Genomic DNA, 24,761 nt, shown 5'->3' with positions numbered 1-24,761 from the left:
TAAGTGCTTAACCCTAACCCTCCAGTAAGTGCTTAACCCTAACCCTCCAGTAAGTGCTTAACCCTAACCCTCCAGTAAGTGCCTAACCCTAACCCTCCTGGTGCCTATCCCTAACTGTCTGGGTAAGTGCCTAACCCTAACCCTCCAGTAAGTGCCTAACCCTCCCTCCTGGTGCCTATCCCTAACCATGGGGGTAAATGCTTAACCCTAACCCTCCAGTAAGTGCCTAACCCTAACCCTCCAGTAAGTGCCTAACCCTAACCCTCCTGGTGCCTATCCCTAACTGTCTGGGTAAGTGCCTAACCCTAACCCTCCAGTAAGTGCCTAACCCTCCCTCCTGGTGCCTATCCCTAACCATGGGGGTAAGTGCTTAACCCTAACCCGCCAGTAAGTGCCTAACCCTAACCCTCCAGTAAGTGCCTAACCCTAACCCTCCTGGTGCCTATCCCTAACTGTCTGGGTAAGTGCCTAACCCTAACCCTCCAGTAAGTGCCTAACCCTCCCTCCTGGTGCCTATCCCTAACCATGGGGGTAAGTGCTTAACCCTAACCCTCCAGTAAGTGCCTAACCCTAACCCTCCAGTAAGTGCCTAACCCTAACCCTCCTGGTGCCTATCCCTAACTGTCTGGGTAAGTGCCTAACCCTAACCCTCCAGTAAGTGCCTAACCCTCCCTCCTGGTGCCTATCCCTAACCATGGGGGTAAGTGCTTAACTCTAACCCTCCAGTAAGTGCTTAACCCTAACCCTCCAGTAAGTGCTTAACCCTAACCCTCCAGTAAGTGCCTAACCCTAACCCTCCTGTAAGTGCCTAACCCTAACCCTCCTGGTGCCTATCCCTAACCATGGGGGTAAGTGCTTAACCCTAACCCTCCAGTAAGTGCCTAACCCTCCCTCCTGGTGCCTATCCCTAACCATGGGGGTAAATGCTTAACCCTAACCCTCCAGTAAGTGCCTAACCCTAACCCTCCAGTAAGTGCCTAACCCTAACCCTCCTGGTGCCTATCCCTAACTGTCTGGGTAAGTGCCTAACCCTAACCCTCCAGTAAGTGCCTAACCCTCCCTCCTGGTGCCTATCCCTAACCATGGGGGTAAGTGCTTAACCCTAACCCTCCAGTAAGTGCCTAACCCTAACCCTCCAGTAAGTGCCTAACCCTAACCCTCCTGGTGCCTATCCCTAACTGTCTGGGTAAGTGCCTAACCCTAACCCTCCAGTAAGTGCCTAACCCTCCCTCCTGGTGCCTATCCCTAACCATGGGGGTAAGTGCTTAACCCTAACCCTCCAGTAAGTGCTTAACCCTAACCCTCCAGTAAGTGCTTAACCCTAACCCTCCAGTAAGTGCCTAACCCTAACCCTCCTGTAAGTGCCTAACCCTAACCCTCCTGGTGCCTATCCCTAACCATGGGGGTAAGTGCTTAACCCTAACCCTCCAGTAAGTGCCTAACCCTAACCCTCCAGTAAGTGCTTAACCCTAACCCTCCAGTAAGTGCTTAACCCTAACCCTCCAGTAAGTGCCTAACCCTAACCCTCCAGTAAGTGCCTAACCCTAACCCTCCTGGTGCCTATCCCTAACTGCATGGGTAAGTGCCTAACCCTAACCCTCCAGTAAGTGCCTAACCCTCCCTCCTGGTGCCTATCCCTAACCATGGGGGTAAGTGCTTAACCCTAACCCTCCAGTAAGTGCCTAACCCTAACCCTCCAGTAAGTGCCTAACCCTAACCCTCCTGGTGCCTATCCCTAACTGTCTGGGTAAGTGCCTAACCCTAACCCTCCAGTAAGTGCCTAACCCTCCATCCTGGTGCCTATCCCTAACGATGGGGGTAAGTGCTTAACCCTAACCCTCCAGTAAGTGCTTAACCCTAACCCTCCAGTAAGTGCTTAACCCTAACCCTCCAGTAAGTGCCTAACCCTAACCCTCCTGTAAGTGCCTAACCCTAACCCTCCAGTAAGTGCCTAACCCTCCCTCCTGGTGCCTATCCCTAACCATGGGGGTAAGTGCTTAACCCTAACCCTCCAGTAAGTGCTTAACCCTAACCCTCCAGTAAGTGCCTAACCCTAACCCTCCTGTAAGTGCCTAACCCTAACCCTCCTGGTGCCTATCCCTAACCATGGGGGTAAGTGCTTAACCCTAACCCTCCAGTAAGTGCCTAACCCTAACCCTCCAGTAAGTGCCTAACCCTAACCCTCCTGGTGCCTATCCCTAACTGCCTGGGTAAGTGCCTAACCCTAACCCTCCAGTAAGTGCCTAACCCTCCCTCCTGGTGCCTATCCCTAACCATGGGGGTAAGTGCTTAACCCTAACCCTCCAGTAAGTGCCTAACCCTAACCCTCCAGTAAGTGCCTAACCCTAACCCTCCTGGTGCCTATCCCTAACTGTCTGGGTAAGTGCCTAACCCTAACCCTCCAGTAAGTGCCTAACCCTCCCTCCTGGTGCCTATCCCTAACCATGGGGGTAAATGCTTAACCCTAACCCTCCAGTAAGTGCTTAACCCTAACCCTCCAGTAAGTGCTTAACCCTAACCCTCCAGTAAGTGCCTAACCCTAACCCTCCTGGTGCCTATCCCTAACTGTCTGGGTAAGTGCCTAACCCTAACCCTCCAGTAAGTGCCTAACCCTCCCTCCTGGTGCCTATCCCTAACCATGGGGGTAAATGCTTAACCCTAACCCTCCAGTAAGTGCCTAACCCTAACCCTCCAGTAAGTGCCTAACCCTAACCCTCCTGGTGCCTATCCCTAACTGTCTGGGTAAGTGCCTAACCCTAACCCTCCAGTAAGTGCCTAACCCTCCCTCCTGGTGCCTATCCCTAACCATGGGGGTAAGTGCTTAACCCTAACCCTCCAGTAAGTGCCTAACCCTAACCCTCCAGTAAGTGCCTAACCCTAACCCTCCTGGTGCCTATCCCTAACTGTCTGGGTAAGTGCCTAACCCTAACCCTCCAGTAAGTGCCTAACCCTCCCTCCTGGTGCCTATCCCTAATCATGGGGGTAAGTGCTTAACCCTAACCCTCCAGTAAGTGCCTAACCCTAACCCTCCAGTAAGTGCCTAACCCTAACCCTCCTGGTGCCTATCCCTAACTGTCTGGGTAAGTGCCTAACCCTAACCCTCCAGTAAGTGCCTAACCCTCCCTCCTGGTGCCTATCCCTAACCATGGGGGTAAGTGCTTAACCCTAACCCTCCAGTAATTGCTTAACCCTAACCCTCCAGTAAGTGCTTAACCCTAACCCTCCAGTAAGTGCCTAACCCTAACCCTCCTGTAAGTGCCTAACCCTAACCCTCCTGGTGCCTATCCCTAACCATGGGGGTAAGTGCTTAACCCTAACCCTCCAGTAAGTGCCTAACCCTAACCCTCCAGTAAGTGCCTAACCCTAACCCTCCTGGTGCCTATCCCTAACTGCCTGGGTAAGTGCCTAACCCTAACCCTCCAGTAAGTGCCTAACCCTCCCTCCTGGTGCCTATCCCTAACCATGGGGGTAAGTGCCTAACCCTAACCCTCCTGGTGCCTATCCCTAACTGTCTGGGTAAGTGCCTAACCCTAACCCTCCCTCCTGGTGCCTATCCCTAACCATGGGGGTAAGTGCTTAACCCTAACCCTCCAGTAAGTGCTTAACCCTAACCCTCCAGTAAGTGCTTAACCCTAACCCTCCAGTAAGTGCCTAACCCTAACCCTCCTGTAAGTGCCTAACCCTAACCCTCCAGTAAGTGCCTAACCCTCCCTCCTGGTGCCTATCCCTAACCATGGGGGTAAGTGCTTAACCCTAACCCTCCAGTAAGTGCCTAACCCTAACCCTCCAGTAAGTGCCTAACCCTAACCCTCCTGGTGCCTATCCCTAACTGCCTGGGTAAGTGCCTAACCCTAACCCTCCAGTAAGTGCCTAACCCTAACCCTCCTGGTGCCTATCCCTAACTGTCTGGGTAAGTGCCTAACCCTAACCCTCCAGTAAGTGCCTAACCCTCCCTCCTGGTGCCTATCCCTAACCATGGGGGTAAGTGCTTAACCCTAACCCTCCAGTAAGTGCTTAACCCTAACCCTCCAGTAAGTGCTTAACCCTAACCCTCCAGTAAGTGCCTAACCCTAACCCTCCTGTAAGTGCCTAACCCTAACCCTCCTGGTGCCTATCCCTAACCATGGGGGTAAGTGCTTAACCCTAACCCTCCAGTAAGTGCCTAACCCTAACCCTCCAGTAAGTGCCTAACCCTAACCCTCCTGGTGCCTATCCCTAACTGCCTGGGTAAGTGCCTAACCCTAACCCTCCAGTAAGTGCCTAACCCTCCCTCCTGGTGCCTATCCCTAACCATGGGGGTAAGTGCTTAACCCTAACCCTCCAGTAAGTGCCTAACCCTAACCCTCCTGGTGCCTATCCCTAACTGTCTGGGTAAGTGCCTAACCCTAACCCTCCCTCCTGGTGCCTATCCCTAACCATGGGGGTAAGTGCTTAACCCTAACCCTCCAGTAAGTGCTTAACCCTAACCCTCCAGTAAGTGCTTAACCCTAACACTCCAGTAAGTGCCTAACCCTAACCCTCCTGTAAGTGCCTAACCCTAACCCTCCAGTAAGTGCCTAACCCTCCCTCCTGGTGCCTATCCCTAACCATGGGGGTAAGTGCTTAACCCTAACCCTCCAGTAAGTGCCTAACCCTAACCCTCCAGTAAGTGCCTAACCCTAACCCTCCTGGTGCCTATCCCTAACTGCCTGGGTAAGTGCCTAACCCTAACCCTCCAGTAAGTGCCTAACCCTAACCCTCCTGGTGCCTATCCCTAACTGTCTGGGTAAGTGCCTAACCCTAACCCTCCAGTAAGTGCCTAACCCTCCCTCCTGGTGCCTATCCCTAACCATGGGGGTAAGAGCTTAACCCTAACCCTCCAGTAAGTGCTTAACCCTAACCCTCCAGTAAGTGCTTAACCCTAACCCTCCAGTAAGTGCCTAACCCTAACCCTCCTGTAAGTGCCTAACCCTAACCCTCCTGGTGCCTATCCCTAACCATGGGGGTAAGTGCTTAACCCTAACCCTCCAGTAAGTGCCTAACCCTAACCCTCCAGTAAGTGCCTAACCCTAACCCTCCTGGTGCCTATCCCTAACTGCCTGGGTAAGTGCCTAACCCTAACCCTCCAGTAAGTGCCTAACCCTCCCTCCTGGTGCCTATCCCTAACCATGGGGGTAAGTGCTTAACCCTAACCCTCCAGTAAGTGCCTAACCCTAACCCTCCTGGTGCCTATCCCTAACTGTCTGGGTAAGTGCCTAACCCTAACCCTCCCTCCTGGTGCCTATCCCTAACCATGGGGGTAAGTGCTTAACCCTAACCCTCCAGTAAGTGCTTAACCCTAACCCTCCAGTAAGTGCTTAACCCTAACCCTCCAGTAAGTGCCTAACCCTAACCCTCCTGTAAGTGCCTAACCCTAACCCTCCAGTAAGTGCCTAACCCTCCCTCCTGGTGCCTATCCCTAACCATGGGGGTAAGTGCTTAACCCTAACCCTCCAGTAAGTGCCTAACCCTAACCCTCCAGTAAGTGCCTAACCCTAACCCTCCTGGTGCCTATCCCTAACTGCCTGGGTAAGTGCCTAACCCTCCAGTAAGTGCCTAACCCTCCCTCCTGGTGCCTATCCCTAACCATGGGGGTAAGTGCTTAACCCTAACCCTCCAGTAAGTGCTTAACCCTAACCCTCCAGTAAGTGCTTAACCCTAACCCTCCAGTAAGTGCCTAACCCTAACCCTCCTGGTGCCTATCCCTAACTGTCTGGGTAAGTGCCTAACCCTAACCCTCCAGTAAGTGCCTAACCCTCCCTCCTGGTGCCTATCCCTAACCATGGGGGTAAGTGCTTAACCCTAACCCTCCAGTAAGTGCTTAACCCTAACCCTCCAGTAAGTGCTTAACCCTAACCCTCCAGTAAGTGCTTAACCCTAACCCTCCTGTAAGTGCCTAACCCTAACCCTCCTGGTGCCTATCCCTAACCATGGGGGTAAGTGCTTAACCCTAACCCTCCAGTAAGTGCCTAACCCTAACCCTCCAGTAAGTGCCTAACCTTAACCCTCCTGGTGCCTATCCCTAACTGTCTGGGTAAGTGCCTAACCCTAACCCTCCAGTAAGTGCTTAACCCTAACCCTCCAGTAAGTGCCTAACCCTAACCCTCCTGGTGCCTATCCCTAACTGTCTGGGTAAGTGCCTAACCCTAACCCTCCAGTAAGTGCCTAACCCTCCCTCCTGGTGCCTATCCCTAACCATGGGGGTAAGTGCTTAACCCTAACCCTCCAGTAAGTGCTTAACCCTAACCCTCCAGTAAGTGCTTAACCCTAACCCTCCAGTAAGTGCTTAACCCTAACCCTCCTGTAAGTGCCTAACCCTAACCCTCCTGGTGCCTATCCCTAACCATGGGGGTAAGTGCTTAACCCTAACCCTCCAGTAAGTGCCTAACCCTAACCCTCCAGTAAGTGCCTAACCCTAACCCTCCTGGTGCCTATCCCTAACTGTCTGGGTAAGTGCCTAACCCTAACCCTCCAGTAAGTGCTTAACCCTAACCCTCCAGTAAGTGCCTAACCCTAACCCTCCTGGTGCCTATCCCTAACTGTCTGGGTAAGTGCCTAACCCTAACCCTCCAGTAAGTGCCTAACCCTCTTTCCTGGTGCCTATCCCTAACCATGGGGGTAAGTGCTTAACCCTAACCCTCCAGTAAGTGCTTAACCCTAACCCTCCAGTAAGTGCTTAACCCTAACCCTCCTGTAAGTGCCTAACCCTAACCCTCCTGGTGCCTATCCCTAACCATGGGGGTAAGTGCTTAACCCTAACCCTCCAGTAAGTGCTTAACCCTAACCCTCCAGTAAGTGCCTAACCCTAACCCTCCTGGTGCCTATCCCTAACTGTCTGGGTAAGTGCCTAACCCTAACCCTCCAGTAAGTGCCTAACCCTCCCTCCTGGTGCCTATCCCTAACCATGGGGGTAAGTGCTTAACCCTAACCCTCCAGTAAGTGCTTAACCCTAACCCTCCAGTAAGTGCTTAACCCTAACCCTCCAGTAAGTGCTTAACCCTAACCCTCCTGTAAGTGCCTAACCCTAACCCTCCTGGTGCCTATCCCTAACCATGGGGGTAAGTGCTTAACCCTAACCCTCCAGTAAGTGCCTAACCCTAACCCTCCAGTAAGTGCCTAACCCTAACCCTCCTGGTGCCTATCCCTAACTGTCTGGGTAAGTGCCTAACCCTAACCCTCCAGTAAGTGCCTAACCCTAACCCTCCAGTAAGTGCCTAACCCTAACCCTCCTGGTGCCTATCCCTAACTGTCTGGGTAAGTGCCTAACCCTAACCCTCCAGTAAGTGCCTAACCCTCCCTCCTGGTGCCTATCCCTAACCATGGGGGTAAGTGCTTAACCCTAACCCTCCAGTAAGTGCTTAACCCTAACCCTCCAGTAAGTGCTTAACCCTAACCCTCCTGTAAGTGCCTAACCCTAACCCTCCTGGTGCCTATCCCTAACCATGGGGGTAAGTGCTTAACCCTAACCCTCCAGTAAGTGCCTAACCCTAACCCTCCAGTAAGTGCCTAACCCTAACCCTCCTGGTGCCTATCCCTAACTGTCTGGGTAAGTGCCTAACCCTAACCCTCCAGTAAGTGCCTAACCCTCCCTCCTGGTGCCTATCCCTAACCATGGGGGTAAGTGCTTAACCCTAACCCTCCAGTAAGTGCTTAACCCTAACCCTCCAGTAAGTGCTTAACCTTAAACACCATTTTCGTGTCGATCTTTAGTGTGTTTGACATTTGTCTCTGTCTAACTATTGACTGTCTAACATCTGGTGTCTATCTAATTACTGTCTATCTATAGTCTGGAACCCCTTGCATTTACATCCAATTCCGCATGAGGTCCATAGAAAGAACAGGGACATTATACATATATACAGTATATACAGTATATATATATATATATATTTTTTTTTTTTTTCTTTTTATTATTAATTATTATTATTAGTTTTACAAATGTTTTTTTCAAACTTGTAACGACCCTTTATTTCCCAGCTCTGAGGATTTGCGGGTTTAGAAATGGGCACAATCGTTAAATAAAATTAAGTTTTGTCCCTTAAATGAGCATCCAGGAGCACAGCCGTCTAACGTGTAATATTAGTGGTAATGTGTACATAGAACACCTGGAATGACTGGCTCGCCCCACCATATTATGTACATACTGTAGTACTATGAGCACGCCTCCATCGTCCGGCCTGCCACCACAAGCACTGCAGTCACTACTACAACAGTCAGTGTGTCCTGTACTGATAACCACAATGGGGGTGAGTACTGGGTGACATTTCTCCATGTTCCTATCACACACAGCGTCACACGTCTGTAGCCTAGGGGTTCTCCTGCTTTATATCATACGTGGGAGAAGGTGTCTGCTCAGCCTGTCGTCAGCAAGGGAAGACGCCTTCTTCTACTGCTAATATCACTGCCTGACAGAGCAATGTATTTATAGTTCTTTTTTTTTTTTTCAACACTCTATTTATTAAAGCAATGCATATTAATAAACAATATACAAATTAGTAAAAAAATATATTAGTACAAATTGTGGGCCTGATTCAGACCCACTCGCAAGCGGGTCGATGGTGGGCCAGTGCACATGTGCGACGTGCGCGAGCCCCGTAGCGAGTGAGTACTTCACTCGTTCCTGGGCTCGCAGCAAACCGGGGCAGCTGTCGATGTTGATCGACAGCTCGCCCCGTTTTGTAGGCGAGTGGGCTGAACAAACGGAGGCATTCCCGAAGGAACACCTGCCGTTTGTGGGCGGCCCTACTGACATCACGAGTGATGTCAGTAGTGGACTTCCTGATCTGTTGGAGCAGAGAGTCCACTCGGGCTTGCGAGACCTGAGACCCTACCACAGGGTCTACTCGCAAGCCCGATGGTCGCGATAATCACGACCATCTCCTGCCCGCTCGCACTAGTTGTGGGTGGGCACCCACAGCTTAGCGAGCGGATAGGAAAAAAAACAAAAACTCCCCGCCCTGATTCAGAGCGTGCGCTCGCATATAGCGAGCGCCTCTGAATCAGGCCCTGTGTCTTTTCAGGAATACATTCGATAATTCAAATATCGTAGACCAACATACTGTATAACAAACACTGTTTCTGACATTGTACCTTCATAAAAAGGGAAACATATTGAACAGACAATACAAAAAAAAAAATTCAAAACGAATATAACAAAAGATGTCTTTGTTTGTTCGCCTATCCCCGCCCCCACATTTCCTCCTCGAGCAGTACCCCTGAAATTTTGTCTAAAAATTAATATCTATAATCTAGATTTACAAAACTATTGGAGGATCGTTATCCACTTACAGTGCATGAACCATGTGGTGTTTGAAAACGAGTTACATATCTGAGTTTTAACAGCTGTAGAAAGGGTTGCAATGTAACTCTCCCATACTGCAAAGAAACGTTCAACCTTCGTCTCCCTTTCCAAAGCAGTTCCCACCCATTCTAAAGAGACATAAAAGTTCAGTTTTGAAAATGCTCATAGAAGGTGGTTCCGGTTGAATCCAGCTCTGCAGGATGGATTTCCTCGCCAAGGCACTCACTGCCAACAATAGTTTAAGGCTTCCTCTCGTTATACGCAAATCACTGGAAATAACCCCAAACAGTGGGCCTGATTCAGAGGCGCTCGAAAAAAGCGAGCGCTCGCTCTGAATCAGGGCGGCCGCTTTTTTATTTTACCCGGCCCCCTGGCCGCTCGCTAAGCTGTGGGTGACCAATCATCGACAGCACGCCCCCTTTGGTGCGAGACCTGGAGCGACGGCTTCCCCGTCGCTCCCCGGGTCTCGCGCATGCGCACTAGGGCACCATCGACCCGCTTGCGAGCGCTCAGCGCTCGCGAGCGGGTCTGAATCAGGCCCATAGTGCGGTGCCAATAAACATGCTACTGAGTATCCAGTTATCACTGGGTGTTTTTCAGACATCTCCTGGAAAGTTAGGGGTCGGTGGGCCTCCATATTTACCATACACCCTACATTGGTCATTCCGCCTACTCTCCAGATAGAAAAAGGGTATCCGGCTCGCCCTGCCTGAAAAATCGGGATTTGATATTAATGGGAGAAATAATGTGTTATGGGCGTTTAAATTATATTTGTGGCGTGTGATGTGCCATAATTTTCTGACAGACCATAGTAAAGGGTTATCACGATGTTGGGGTAAAACTTCTTGATCATATAACTGCAAGAAAGATATTAGCTCGCCCCCCGGAAGAAATTCCCTTTCCAGAGAGGTAAATGTATAGTTATCATGGCAGGGGCTTTTCTAGAGAGGAGAGGGCCTGTGTACAGTCTCAGACATGGGCCCCCTCCTCTCCGCCCAGCGGCCGGCACTGAGCTGTGCGCTCCAGCACCGGAGTTATAGACTCTGGGCACTAGAGTGTACCTAGAGTCTATAGTGTATGCACAAGGCACCAGGAAAAGGTCTGCGGCGGCCATTTTTCCTGTACTGCGCATGCGCAAACGACGGGGAAAATGGCCGCGGTGGCCATTTTCCAGTCGTTTTACAGCGCTGGGCCCCGTGGCAACGTGGGACTCCGGACAGGTAAGTAATATTATGGGTGCAGGGTGTGCGGTGCGGGGCCCCCCTGGACCCAGGGGCCCGCGTTCTCCGCACACCCCGCGCCCATTATAGATACGCCCCTGTATCATGGCAATGTAGGCAATCTTTGAGGTATCTGAGATGAGCTGCCTGACAATACAACTGGACATCTGGAAAATGAATTCCCCCATTAGTTACAGTTTGTTGTAACTTTATAAGCCCAATACGGGGACGTCTGCCCCTCCATATGAACTTCCCTTTCCTATAGGACAGTGGCCGTGCTTTCCAGCGTATTTATAATTCTACATATTCATAGATCTATACTGATATATCATCAATACATATCAATACAATCGTAACATTGGGCCTGCTTCAGAGTTGTGCGCAAACCCGATGGTGTGTGTACATTTCCGATGTTTGGCGATTTGCGTGATCTGTACTGCGCAATGAGCCGATCTGTGTCTGCGGTGACAGTCGCAGTGCCCCCTAAGCCTCAGCATGCTTAACATGATGCAGCCCTTTGGGGACGGGGAAGAGGCGGCGACGGCCAGCGTTACAGAACACGGGGGAGAGCGGCCCCGTTTTTATGGCGTGCGCCTTTCTACTACAGGCGCCTCCTGCTGCTTTTACATACGATCAGAGCCGCTGTGTGACCTGCGTCCCCCTCTGCATCAGGCGCATTGTCTGTAACTGTGTCATTTACTCCTAGACAAATAGTGCATAGTGTATAGGTTATATAGTGTATAGTTTATATAGTGTATATTGTATAGGGTATATTGTATAGGGTATAGTGTATAGAGTATAGGGTATAAAGTATAGGGTATAAAGTATAGAGTATAAAGTATAGAGTATAGGGTATAAAGTATAGGGTATCGTGTATAGGATATAGACTATAGGGTATCGGACATAGTGTATAGGGTATCGTGTATAAAGTATAGTGTATAGGGTAGAGTGTATAGGGTATAGTGTATAGGGTATAAAGTATAGAGTATAAAGTATAGGGTATAGTGTATAAAGTATAGAGTATAAAGTATAGGGTATAGAGTATAAAGTATAGGGTATAGTGTATAAAGTATAGTGTATAGGGTATAAGGTATAGAGTATAAAGTATAGTGTATAGAGTATAAAGTATAGGGTATAAAGTATAGGGTATAAAGTATAGAGTATAGTGTATAGGGTATAGAGTATAGGGTATAAAGTGTAGGGTATAGAGTATAAAGTACAGAGTATCGTGTATAGGGTATAGAGTATAGGGTATAAAGTATAGAGTATAGGATATAGAGTATAAAGTATAGGGTATAAAGTATAGGGTATAAAGTATAGGGTATAGAGTATAAAGTATAGGGTATAGAGTATAAAGTATAGGGTATAAAGTATAGGGTATAGAGTATAAAGTATAGAGTATCGTGTATAGGGTATAGAGCAGTGTTGGCTAACCTTGACACTCCAGCTGTTATGGAACTACATAACCCAGCATGCACTGCTACAGTTTTGCTAAGGGCATGCTAAAACTGTGGCAGGGCATGCTGGGATATATAGTTCCACAACAGCTGGAGTGTCAAGGTTAGCAAACACTGGTATAGAGTATAAAGTATAGAGTATAGGCTATAAAGTATAGGCTATAAAGTATAGGCTATAAAGTATAGGGTATAGAGTATAAAGTATAGGGTATAGAGTATAAAGTATAGAGTATCGGGTATAGGGTATAAAGTATAGGGTATAGAGTATAAAGTATAGGGTATAGAGTATAAAGTATAGAGTATAGGGTATAGAGTATAAAGTATAGGGTATCGTGTATAGGATATAGAGTATAGTGTATAGGGTATAGTGTATAAAGTATAGGGTATAAAGTATAGGGTATAGTGTATAAAGTATAAGGTATCGTGTATAGGATATAGAATATAGGGTATAGTGTATAGGATATAAAGTATAGGGTATCATGTATAGGATATAGAGTATAGTGTATAGGAAATCGTGTATAAAGAATAGCGTATAGGGTATAAAGTATAGGGTATAGAGTATAGTGTATAGGAAATCGTATATAGGGTATAGTGTATAGGGAATAGTGTATAAAGAATAGGGTATAAAGTATAGGGTATAGAGTGTAGTGTATAGGGTATAGTGTATAAAGAATAGCGTATAGGGTATAAAGTATAGGGTATAGTGTATACGGTATAGTGTATATAGTATATGGTATAAAGTATAGGGTATAGTGTATAGGGTATAAGGTATAGGGTATAAAGTATAGGGTATAAAGTATAGGGTATAGAGTATAAAGTATAGTGTATAGGGTATAGAGTATAAAGTATAGAGTATCGTGTATAGGATATAGAGTATAGTGTATAGGGTATCGTGTATAGAGTATAGGGTATAAAGTATAGGGTATCGTGTATAGGATATAGAGTATAGTGTATAGGGTATAAAGTATAGGGTATCGTGTATAGGATATAGAGTATAGTGTATAGGGTATAGTGTATAAAGAATAGCGTATAGGGTATAAAGTAGAGAGTATAGTGTATAGGAAATCGTGTATAGGGTATAGTGTATAGGGAATAGTGTATAAAGAATAGCGTATAGGGTATAAAGCATAGTGTATATAGTATAGGGTATATAGTATAGGGTATAGTGTATACGGTATAGTGTATACGGTATAAAGTATAGGGTATAAAGTATAGGGTATAAAGTATAGGGTATAAAGTATAGGGTATAAAGTATAGGGTATAGTGCATAAGGTATAGGTATAGTGTATAAGGTATAGTGTATAGGGTATAAAGTATAGGGTATAGGCTATAGTGTATAGAGTATATGGTATAGAGTACAGTGTATAGGGTATAAAGTATAGTGTATAAAGTATAGGATATAGTGTATAGGGTATAGTGTATAGGCTATAGAGTATAGGTTATAGGGTACCAGTCCACTCGAACCATCGGGCCCCTACGTCTAATTTTTCTGTGCCGAAAAAGTCCTGCACTGCAATATTATTATTATTATATGGTGTATACAATTATTGGTGATGTGTGGTTGTAGTGACAAAGAGCTGCGCACATCACCGATAATTACAGAACTCCAACAATGCAGATATCCCTGCAATGCCTCCATAGGGTACGAGGAAACATCTGCAATGTTGGTGGTTGCTGGCTGCCAAAGGAACAACCTCAATGGTGGCACCTCTGGGCTACCAGCATTAATCGACTACCCGCCTATCACTATTATTACAATTAGTATTAATAATCCTCATCATTTGTGTTTTATATAGCGTTACTCTCACGTAACTTCTTACAGCTCTGGTGTACTTGAACACAAAATATATTAATATCTACATGACTCTACCCCCCCAGAGCCAGGTAATGCAGTCTTATCCTAAGGAAATCCGGCGTATATACGCATCAGCATGACAAGTTAAAGGAAATCGTCCTTGAAAATAATATGTTATAATGTGTAACGTTATGTAGAACTGCACATTCCTCTTCTGTGTTTTGTGGGTGCTGTTTAGTCGCTGACTAATCCTAACTAATAGCAACAGTGACACCTATAAGGCACAGAAACAAACTGAAGAAATTGCTAAAATGAGATTATCATATGTAACTAATAATAATAATTAGATTATAGTTTGTTTTACACAAAAGTTGAAACATTTTCTCTAAAAGGCAAATAGCGCGTTCATTTACATCCTGGTCCCCAAAATGGGAGCAGGATATTCAGCCGTGTGCGAATTAGCGCATTTTTAGTGCGCACTTGCTTAATCCCGATTAGTATATAAAGAGAGTGAGAGAGAGAGGGTCACCCACCAGTGCACCAGGCAGCCTCCGCCGTGCAGGCGACATTCGTGGATGAACTTGATGCATTTTTTAAAATGCTGAATCCTAGTGAACAAAATAGAACATAGAAGATATTAGTTACAATATGTGGCATTTACATAGCATCAGAACTAGCTGTAATAATTCAGTTACATCCACAACCATCTGCCCAGGAAAGCAGAGCCATAGGGGGTATATTCTACCTATAATCTTCTAGAAGATGCTAGATAAATGATAAGTATCTAATTGGTTGCTATGGGCAACATCTCCACTGCTATATACCTGCACTTTAGTAAATCTACCCCTGGGCCGTGCATTTGAATCATGGACTAAAATCTGCAAAGCACTGTTCAATGATACGCTTTATTACACACATAAACACTCCAATACTGCTTCCTCTGCTGCACTCTCCTATGGTGGTTTCTCCTTCGCCCATGTTCCTCGTCCTGGCGTCCGCCAAGACGTTGGAGTAGGTGACCTACTGTTTCCTGATTGGTCATACTTTCTCATCCCCTGAACCCTCACTCTCCTTCTCCACCTATAACGTTCATTCCTTCCACTGCAATCTGCGTCGCTGTCTTCTACCAGCACCCTCACCCACATCCCAGTTTATAAATAACATTACCGCCTGGCTTTGCCACTTCCTTTCCACCAACCTGCCCACTCTCGTTCTCAGGGACATCACTATTGCATATACGGTGCCCACTGACATTTATATTGGTAATGCTTCCTCTAAATTTCTCATGCTCAGCTCCTTCTATGATCTCACCCAATGGACCTTCCACCACTCATCGAGATGGACATTCACTTAACCTCGTGTTCTGCCATCTTTGCGTCATACCCAACCTTCATTTCATCCTTCCTGCTCTCTGACCACAATCTCCTTCAATTATACCTCTCATAACCTCTGCTCCTCCACAATACCAAAAGCCATGAGCACAGCTACACCTTAACATCCTTAAAACCATCCCTTTCTCAGCCACTCTCTATCATCACCTTGTTACCATCTCTATCCCATCCTGTCCTGAGGCTGCTGTCACTATTTACAGCATTACACTAAGCGATGGCCTTGGTGGAGAAGTCCCATCCACCTTGCATCGTCTCCTGTAGTCCAAACCCCAACTGTGGAACTTCTTACACACTCAGCACCTTCAAAAGTGCTCCCACTTTGCTGAGCACCAATGAAGGAAATCTCACTTCAAAGCTGATGTCATCCACTTCACATCCTTTCTGATTTGCTAATACACATCTCTCTCTCTCAACTAACTTCCCACTAATCTTCACCCTGCCCAACAATTCTTGTTGACTCTCCACCACTTTAACGTGTCAGTCACCACCACCACCTGTCTCATCTACTGTCACCACTCATGACTTGCCAATCAATTTAAAGGCAAAATATACCTTACGCCACAAACTCTCCTCTCATCAGGCTGTCTATACCTGCTCATATTCTTTTTATATGTCTCGTGGCAGACAGATATAAAAAGAATCTTACTCCATTATTCCGGGTATCCGCTACCCGGTTACACAGAGCGATTGCTCGATTACGACATCGTAATTGTGCAATCTTTCAGTAATCGGGCACATATCAGAGATGTAAATGTCGGAAACGACCAGCAATTCGCACTCCCGCTGGTCGTTTCCCACATCAATCATCTTCCGAACATGCTGGTCAATCTTCCGATAACGACAGCTTGACCATGTTCAGAGATGATTGATGGCGCCTACACTGAAAGATCAATAGTTCAGTGTCGGCACTACACCCCTAAGCAAACGACGGTATGATTATGATGTCGTAATCGTACCGTCGTGCCGGTATCTGCTGGTGGATACTCGGCATTAGTCTGCCAGATTGGAGCAGACACAGACAGCCTGTTTATGGAATCCTGTTAGAAACAAATGTTACTGAACTGTGGATACAATGATGATATTGTGGAAGAACTAAATGTGTCAATTTACTACTTATAAACTTATGATACTTACACAGGACCACATACTGTATCTTTCTACTTCATGTTTATTGTAAGCGTTTAATTGTAAACCTCATAGAGGACTACTAATTATCCATAGGATCTGGTAGAATACACCTGGATATGTAAATAAAGCATTTTTACTATCTATAAAAACACTCAGCAGGACTCTGTTTTAAACACTTATTTGTAATGTCAACACAATATTTGTTTGTTTGAGTCTAGAAACACTTTGTTTCTTTTAAATATGTTGCTGTTTATTTTATATATATATATATAATATATTATATATATATATATATATATATATTATGAATTGAGAAATAAAGGTTACTCTTTAATTGTCATTTGTGCGCCTTGTAAGAGGACAACCCCTTTTTGTTCTTTGAAAGTCTGTGTACTTATAGTTGTCAGTAGGCTGCACCCCTAAAGAAATGAATACACCACATTGTTATTTGTATGTATGTACAATACCACAATGAATAATATGGGGCTTTTCAATTATTGACATGAAATATTGTAGGACCTGTGCAGTAATCTCTTCCTTCCCTACTGTAACCGTCAGAGACCCTTGCTCTCCTCTCTTCCTCGACTTTAACCATTGTTCATGTTCCCTCTAAACTCCTCCACTTCCTTCATTCCTGCTGGCCCCTTGCTGACCCTCTCACCCCCAGCCTATACCTCTCCACCATGTTCTTCCCCTCCAGCTTCATCAGAATGGGCCAATCGCTTACTTTTAGCTACAGTGTCACTTCTCCTTCTCATACTCCTAGACTTCTTCACAATTTTAATTTACATTTTTATTCACCCTTTCATTTCCAACACCTTACGGCTTACGCTCCCTTTGACCATTGCAGAATTGTCCTCTCACGATTTGCTTCCATCTCTGATCACACTTTAAGCGTCTGCAAGTATAAACCAGTTCAAACTCTCCGCTCCACTTCTGACCTACACCTATCCTCCCCTCCCATATCCTACTCTCATTCCTGCCTCCAAGACTTCTCTCATGGTGCTCCTTACCTAAGGAATGTTTTGCCTCGCTGCCCAGATTCTGCCCCTACTAACAATCTTTTCCTCAAAACCCACCTCTTCACTCTTTCCTACCCCCTCCTAGACCATCTCTGACCTTGCTCTCCCCTACTTAGCCCACTGGAGTGCCATTACTTGTTCTGCCTCTGACTGCCCTCTCCTTCTAGGCTATAAGCTCTATGTATGTAGTACCCTATGTCTCATGTCTGTACCTAGTATGTGCCTCTACATCCTAAGCTGTATTATTATGGTGCTATCATACATACGTACCTGCATGCTTGCATTCATGCTTTTTATCCATTGTACCTGTACAACTCATACTTGGATTTGTACCATGTCTTGTTACAAAGCTTCATTTGCATTCATGTGATTTATATTACGACTGACCGGAGCTGCAGAATTTTTTGGGCCTTACAAATAAACAATGACAATGATCCATACTTACCGACTTTCGGGCGGCCCCCTCTGAGAGCGGCACCCGATTTTTGGGAGCCTCCCGACAGTCCTGGGAGAGTAAGCAAGTTTGCAATGATGTTATGATTACATCTCTAATACTTCTCACAAAATCCCATTTCTGTGAATCACATTATATTGACCCCTCCACGGGGGTACACCGATAAGAGTGAAACGCTAAGCTACATATTCTACTCTGTGCCTGTGACTCTAAGGAATGTACTTGGCTTGGGCTCTGCCTATACAAATCTCATATACAGCACTGTTAGATCTGTGTGTAGGAGGAAAGGGATCTAGGAGTCACTATATTCCTAATACTGACACTAATTCATTTATCTAGGACTTACTCTTCATAGGGCCCATTAGATGTGTGTACTGCAATGCAAAGACCCATACCTATTACAATCACCTGGGGCAGGTAGGAGGAGTGCTAGCCCAATATAAGGGGTCTCACCTTCAAATGCACCTTAAATACACACACATAGGAAAAAAGGGAGGGGCTGGGCTGCACATCCTAATATTAAACATGCGCTGCTATGTACTAAGAAACCTTACTTTTAAAACCATGTTAATTGTTGCAGTTTGACTTTTTGATCACTAGAATTCTTAGTGCTTATAGTGTGCACCTGCTCCTCCCCCCTTTATTTTCTGCTGTAGAACTACAGGTCTCAGCATGGGTAGCACCTACTATCATGTTTAATATTAGGATGAGCAGCCCAGCCCCTCCCTTTTATCTATGTGTGTGTATGTAAGGTACATTATGAAGGTGAGACCCCTTATATTGGGCTAGCACTCTTCCTGCCTCCCCCAGGTGATTGTAATAGGTATGGGTCCTTGCATTGCAGTACACACATCCAATGGGCCCTATGATAGGTAAGACCTAGATAAATTAATTAGTGTGTCAGCATTAGGAATGTTAGGAACCCACCTGTATAAGGTTCACCGTGACGTGGTAGGTGGCCACACATGCACTAAGAGACCTTACTTTTAAACCCATGTTAGTTGTTGCAGTTTATTATAACTTTTTGATCACTAGAATTCTTGGGGTGGGTACACACTATACAGATATATCTGCAGATGATGGTCGTTCATACACACTGAAAGGCCATCGTCTGTGTCTGGCTCTGGGTCCTGGCGACTAGGGGGCGTGTCCTACCCCCTGCCCGCCGCTGTGTGCGCACGGGCGGTCTGCAGACATATCTGTCCATCGACTGTGCAGCACAGCCAATGCGATATGTCGGTGAATGACGACGTTCACAGACATATCGCGGGTACACGCTGGCTGACGGGCAGCAGATATATTGGCCGATCAATTGATCGCCCAATATATCTGTCAGTGTGTAGCCACAGGGACAGAACTATGGGAGACAATGGAGGCGCCTGCCGCCGGGCTCCAGCACTGAAGGGGCACCTCCTCCATTGTCCACAACATTTTCACCCCACTTAGCGCTGTAACTATGTGCCCGGAGTGTATCGTCATGGCCGCCCAATACATGGCACCTCTACCCGGCACCTGAGAAGCCGCCATACACTAGTGGAGAGCTCAATGTCAGACCATCAGCTGCCGCCTTCGTCTATCTATAGCCTGTCTGCATGCAAATTGCTACATTACAGTGTCAGCGGCTGTGACCGAGGGGGGGGACGCACCAAATTATAACTTCCCCCCGGGCATCTGGGATGAACTTATGCCACTGTGTACCCAGCATTAGTGCTTACAGTGTGCAGCTGCTCCTCCCCCTTTCTTTCCTGCTAAAGAACTGAGGACCCCAAAGGGTTGAGGTTATCAAAAGGTAAAAAAAGGGGCAGACTAGATGGGCCAAGTGTTTCTTCTCTGCCATCATATTCTGTGTTCCTATGTGTGTATACATCTCACACAGGACCTCATTCAGAGTCAGTCGTAGCGGCCGCACGGTCGTACGGGAAAAGGGGCCGGATATGCAAATGATTCCCTCGCAGATTGCGTCCCTAAGTTCGGATCGGTAGCTGGCCGACCAAGGGGAGGAAGCGGCCGGAATTTAAAAAAATACGCCCCCTTCTCGTACGCATTGCACGTCATCTCCGGGCATATAAGGATTAATCGAGACCATCGGAACTGGTCGTAGAGCTTAAGGTTGACCATACCCTCTCTTAAGCTCTACGATCATGTCAGTGTAAAAACCTCCCATGTCACATGTGCCGTGACGCTACTTTGTTAATTATGCACTCCCATAATCCGTATGCACTCCCATAAAACGCTGTTCGCATAATTAGGCACGCCTGCGTTCGGATCTCTACTCCCCCGTTTTCAAGCACCTTCCCCTGTTACCACCCACAAACACCTCAATCTGTCACTCAAACTACCGTCCTGGCTGTGTTCAAGGAGAGAGAAATTTCTGATCGTAGCGGCTAGTTTGCGCACGCGCATTGCGAACTTTACGCATGCGCAGTATACCGAACATCGGTGGCGTACGACCGTGTGGCCGCTTCGACCGACTCTGAATGAGGTCCACAGTCTCTCTTTCACTTTCCAGATTTTAGGGAAGCTGCAGCATTAGGTCATGTCCCTGATTTGCTGACACTTTCACAATAATGTCACATTTATAATGGCATCAGAAAACAGCAGCGACTCCCATGCGCTCAGTAATTACTGATATAAAGAGATTGTTATTCTGCCGCAGTAGGCAGGGCCAGTCCCATCAGCACGCGGGCTACCGTTGCCCATATACATTTTGAATGAAGCAGCCCCTTAGGTTGTTTTAGATCAAACGGAGGAGACGATAGAAGATTAACATATTAATATCTATTCAATTCAAACCAGTATTTAGAAACTAAATTGCGACAATCTCTTACAATATTAAATATGTTTGAAACCATGAAACGTTCCTATGGAACAATCACTGTAACGGTCAGTGCCGTGGGGAGATCATCGCTGCTCTCAGCATGCGGCAACTTCCATTACCGTTGTCGCTTGCAGTGAGTAATTATTCGCAGTGATTGACAGACAGAGAGCATTTGTGGGCGGCGATGGAAGAGGTGGCGACTTAAAGGCGGGCATGTTGCGACCGTTTCGGGGCAACTCTGTAAGCAGTAATAAATGGTTCTGGTGTCTCAGCTCCGACGCCCGTTACTCCGATGTCCAATAATCGGCTGATCTGTGGCCGATGCTGCATTTTGTACACAGTCACTTGGATTGCGAAGCCGCCGCGTCTCAATACAACTCCTAGCGGCTGCGACGTTTGCATATTTTCGCACAGCCGCTGTGAATTGGCAGCTGCGGCGACATTAGTGTCTATCTCTGAATCGGGCCCTGCGTCTACAAGCTCTCGTTGGGCGGAGACAATCGCGCTTACTGATCACCGCTTCTTGTCGCTGTCTCTGCACGATGCGGCATTGCCACGGGTTGTGCTAATCATGACCATCGTAGCAAAGGTGGATACTAGTGTAGGCTCTCGAGAAGGTACCAGTACTCCGCATGCAATGTGGGAGAAGGGAGGATACATTTTTGTGGGAATCGGTATGTATAACTGCCAGACGTGCGGCCGGCGGTTGAAATCCCGACACCGGCAGGCCGATGGGTGAAGATCCCGACAGCGGAGGTAAGTAGGCTATCCCTACCTCTTCCCCCCCTAACCCTCCCTTAGGGGTGCCTAACCCTAAACTCCCCCCAGGGGTGCCTAAACCTAACCCCCCCTCCCCGCACCCTAAATTTAACCCTCCCGGGGGGGTGCCTAGCCCTAACTTCCCCCCGGGGTGCCTAACCCCCCTTCCCCTAACCTAACCCTTCCGGGGGGGGGTGCTTAAGTACCCCCGGGAGTCCCTAAACCTAACTCCCCCCTACCGCAGCTAAGAGGACCCAACACCCAGCTTACCTCCGTTTGGTATACTGGGCGTCGGGATATCGGCGGGTGGATAATGATAGGCGTCGGGATATCGGCGGGTGGATAATGATAGGTGTCGGGATATTGGCTGGTGGATAATGATAGGCATCGGGATATCGGCGGGTGGATAATGATAGGCGTCGGGATTTCGACGCCTATCATTAGTCCCATGCCGGGATTTGACAGTCGGGAAGCCGACGGTCTGCATTTTGACCGCTGGCTTCCTGACTACATACCATTATGGTGCCCCCAACCATGCTTCAGACGGTGACTACTATTGGAATTCCTGCGGGCCGGCTCCCACTCTGCGGCGTTTTATCGTATCTCGCGCAATATACCCATCAGTTCCCGCTAGTCCGTGGCTGTAAGCTCCCAGGTCTAGAAGGCGGCCGAGGCAATAAAAAAAAAATACTTAATTTTGTGGACTAAAATAATATTATGCACCGATTTTACAGTAAGAGGAAGTGAGTGGATCTGAGGGCCAAGATGGCGGCAGCGCAAAATTCTGCACCGCCATCTGATGGGGAGAAACTGAGCGGAGCGGGGTGTAATTGCTGAAAGGGGTCTAGGCATGAGTGGTTTTCCGGGGCCAACTTGAAAAATTGGAATGTTACCGTATGTGTGCCTGTGGCACGTAAATAGGCGCACCTGCGGAAAACAATGTGCACAGAAGATGCGCCTCTCATTCGGTGGTGTAAGAATGGAGATTACAGGAGCAGCGGCCGCCCCTGCACGGGTTATAGAGCAATAGGTAAAACCCTCAATATTTTTTATATGGGTATTTTGTATTGATTAGCGCAGTTTCACTTGTCTGTGGTGGTTCTGTTTATTACGTCTTCTCACTAATTACCTTGAAACCAGCTGCTGCTATTAGTGAATTAATTTTACATGTACTCTTTTGAATATACTAAAAATGTATTCATAATATATATAGATATATATATATATATATATATATATTATATATATATATATAACAGAAAACTCAGCACTTTCTATATATATATATATATATATATAATAGTATTATATATAGAATTGTGTTACTCTACTAAGTAAAACCCTGGCTCACTTTCATACATTTTCGGGCTGTGAAGCTGTAACATGTACAAACGTTCTGCACATTGCCGAGTTCTGTTTTAAGACCATTAATTTCCTGTATTTTGGAGCCTCTCAGGTAGGTGAGAAACCGCTTCCTGTTAGAGGGTCTGCAGTAAGATACAGAGTGTGGTGGGTGGGAGTCACCTAACACATGAAACTGCCGAGAAAAGGCTACAATCCAGAGGAAATGATAACACTACTAGAAATGTATCAATGGGTAAAATAACACTTGTACAGAGGGCCTGATTCAGAGGAGCTCGCTATTTGCGAGCGCACGCTCTGAATCAGGGCGGGGAGGAATTTATTTATTTTTTCCTGTCCTCTCACAAAGCTGTGGGTGCCCCCCCCACAGCTAGTGCGAGCGGGCAGGAGATGGTTGCGATTATCGCGACCATCGGGCTTGCGAGGAGACCCTGTGGTAGAGTCTCAGGTCTCGCAAGCCCAAGTGGACTTCCTGCTCTAATAGAGCAGGAAGTCCACTACTGACATCACTCGGGAACGCCTCCGTTTGGTTAGCCACCCCCCCTCCCCGCCTACAAAACGGGGCGAGCTGTCGATCAACATCGACAGAAGCCCCGTTATGTTGCGAGTCCCGGAGCGAGTGATTTCTCACTCGCTACGGGGGCTTGCGAACGTGCGCTGCGCACACCACGCGTGCGCATTGGCCCACCATCGACCCGCTTGTGAGCGCTGTGCGCTCGCAAGCGGGGCTGAATCAGGCCCAGAGTGCGGAGGAGAGGGGATGGTGTGGGGGGATAGAAAAGGGGCTCATTCTTAGTCAGGTACAACTCCAAATGCAGGTGGGTCTCGCGGATATCTGCAAACTGCCCATTTGCCGCAGAGAGCGATCAATACTGCACATGTTCCGTACCATGCATACACTCATGGGTGGAGAGTGAAAGTGCGTAGGGACTGATCCATCCACTGACGGATCTCTCTCTGGCCGGGATGCAGCACTGTAAGAAACGCGGTCAAACCCCCATAACTGCAGTTTTCGGGAGTTCGATTGCATTTCTCATATGCACCAAGCCCAGGAATGCGATGCCCTCTAATAACGTTACCCTATAGAAGCCGCTCGGGATCCCGACAGGGTTAGGATACTGAACCCTGCCATTAGGTATCCTAACCCTCCCCCTACCCTTCCTTACTCTATGCGGTCCCTAAATCTAACCCCCCTAGTCCCTAAACCTAACCTCCCCGCTCCCTTCCCTAACCCTTCATCCCAGGTGCCTGAACCTGAACTTGAATAAAGATAAACTATAAGGTGATGTGAAAAGTAACTATGTGTATTAAGTGGTGATGCCATGAGGAGGCCCAACCAGAGCAGCCTCGGGGGCCCTACGCCCAAACACTTACCCCAAATGTAATATATGCTAATTATAAGGCCTCATAATAAAGACACATATATATTTTGACAAATGTAAGGCCTCATGATAAATGCACGTACCTAAATGAATCCAAATTAAGAGCCAGCTTACCTGGGAGTCACCCCTGGGAACTCCAGCTGGCACTACTAGAACCAGCATGCCCTCCTAACACTGGCTCATTCATACATCTCATAACAACAAACACAAAATGGCAGCTGCTCGATAAATCTGGCAGTACACATAGTTACTTTTCACATCACCTTTAATGTTTGTCTTTTATTCATGTAATTTTTCACATATATTTTAACCCCTTTTTTCATCACTTATTAATTAGTCTTACACATCTATACTTTACACTTCACTGTCACCCTTCTTCCTCTTTTCGTGTAATGCCCTGGGGGGGTTCTGGGCTGGACATTTTTTGGGGTGCACTGCACCCCGGACATGAACTCCTTAGTGTTGGGGACTGCTAGTGACAGAGAAGCCGTGAAGTGGCCTAGCAGCTTCCCATGTATTTGCAAATGCATGCAACTAATAACTCTGAATTTCTATTACCATATAGTCTTCATATATTGTTGCAGGTATAATTCAGAGTGCTGATTAACAATAGGGGGTTAAACCCCCCTCTTTTTTCTACTTGGTATGACCCCT

General features: G+C 47.1%; 1 protein-coding gene across 4 annotated transcripts in view; it reads right to left on the bottom strand.

Annotated features, from left to right (window-relative positions):
* Window positions 1-24,761, bottom strand: part of LOC148505612 (dual specificity protein phosphatase 22-A-like) — a 136,561-nt gene that overhangs the window by 71,688 nt on the left and 40,112 nt on the right. For 2 of the 4 annotated variants that reach the window (XM_088448030.1, XM_088448031.1), the window contains exons 6-7: window positions 17,778-17,837; window positions 14,325-14,399 (exon numbers count right to left, since the gene is read on the bottom strand). The exons of 1 other annotated variant lie outside the window; for it this stretch is intronic. In XM_088448030.1, the coding sequence (XP_088304156.1) occupies window positions 14,325-14,399; window positions 17,778-17,837 (135 nt within the window). The remainder of the gene's footprint in view (window positions 1-14,324; window positions 14,400-17,777; window positions 17,838-24,761) is intronic. One more of the 4 variants, XM_088448032.1, reaches the window with a different exon arrangement.

Source organism: Taudactylus pleione, unplaced genomic scaffold (assembly GCF_031769625.1).
Source record: "Taudactylus pleione unplaced genomic scaffold, aTauple2 ptg000447l, whole genome shotgun sequence".
NCBI lineage: Eukaryota > Metazoa > Chordata > Amphibia > Anura > Myobatrachidae > Taudactylus > Taudactylus pleione.
The sequence above is the reverse complement of the archived record's forward strand: the minus strand, read 5'-3'. Positions and strand labels throughout refer to the sequence as shown.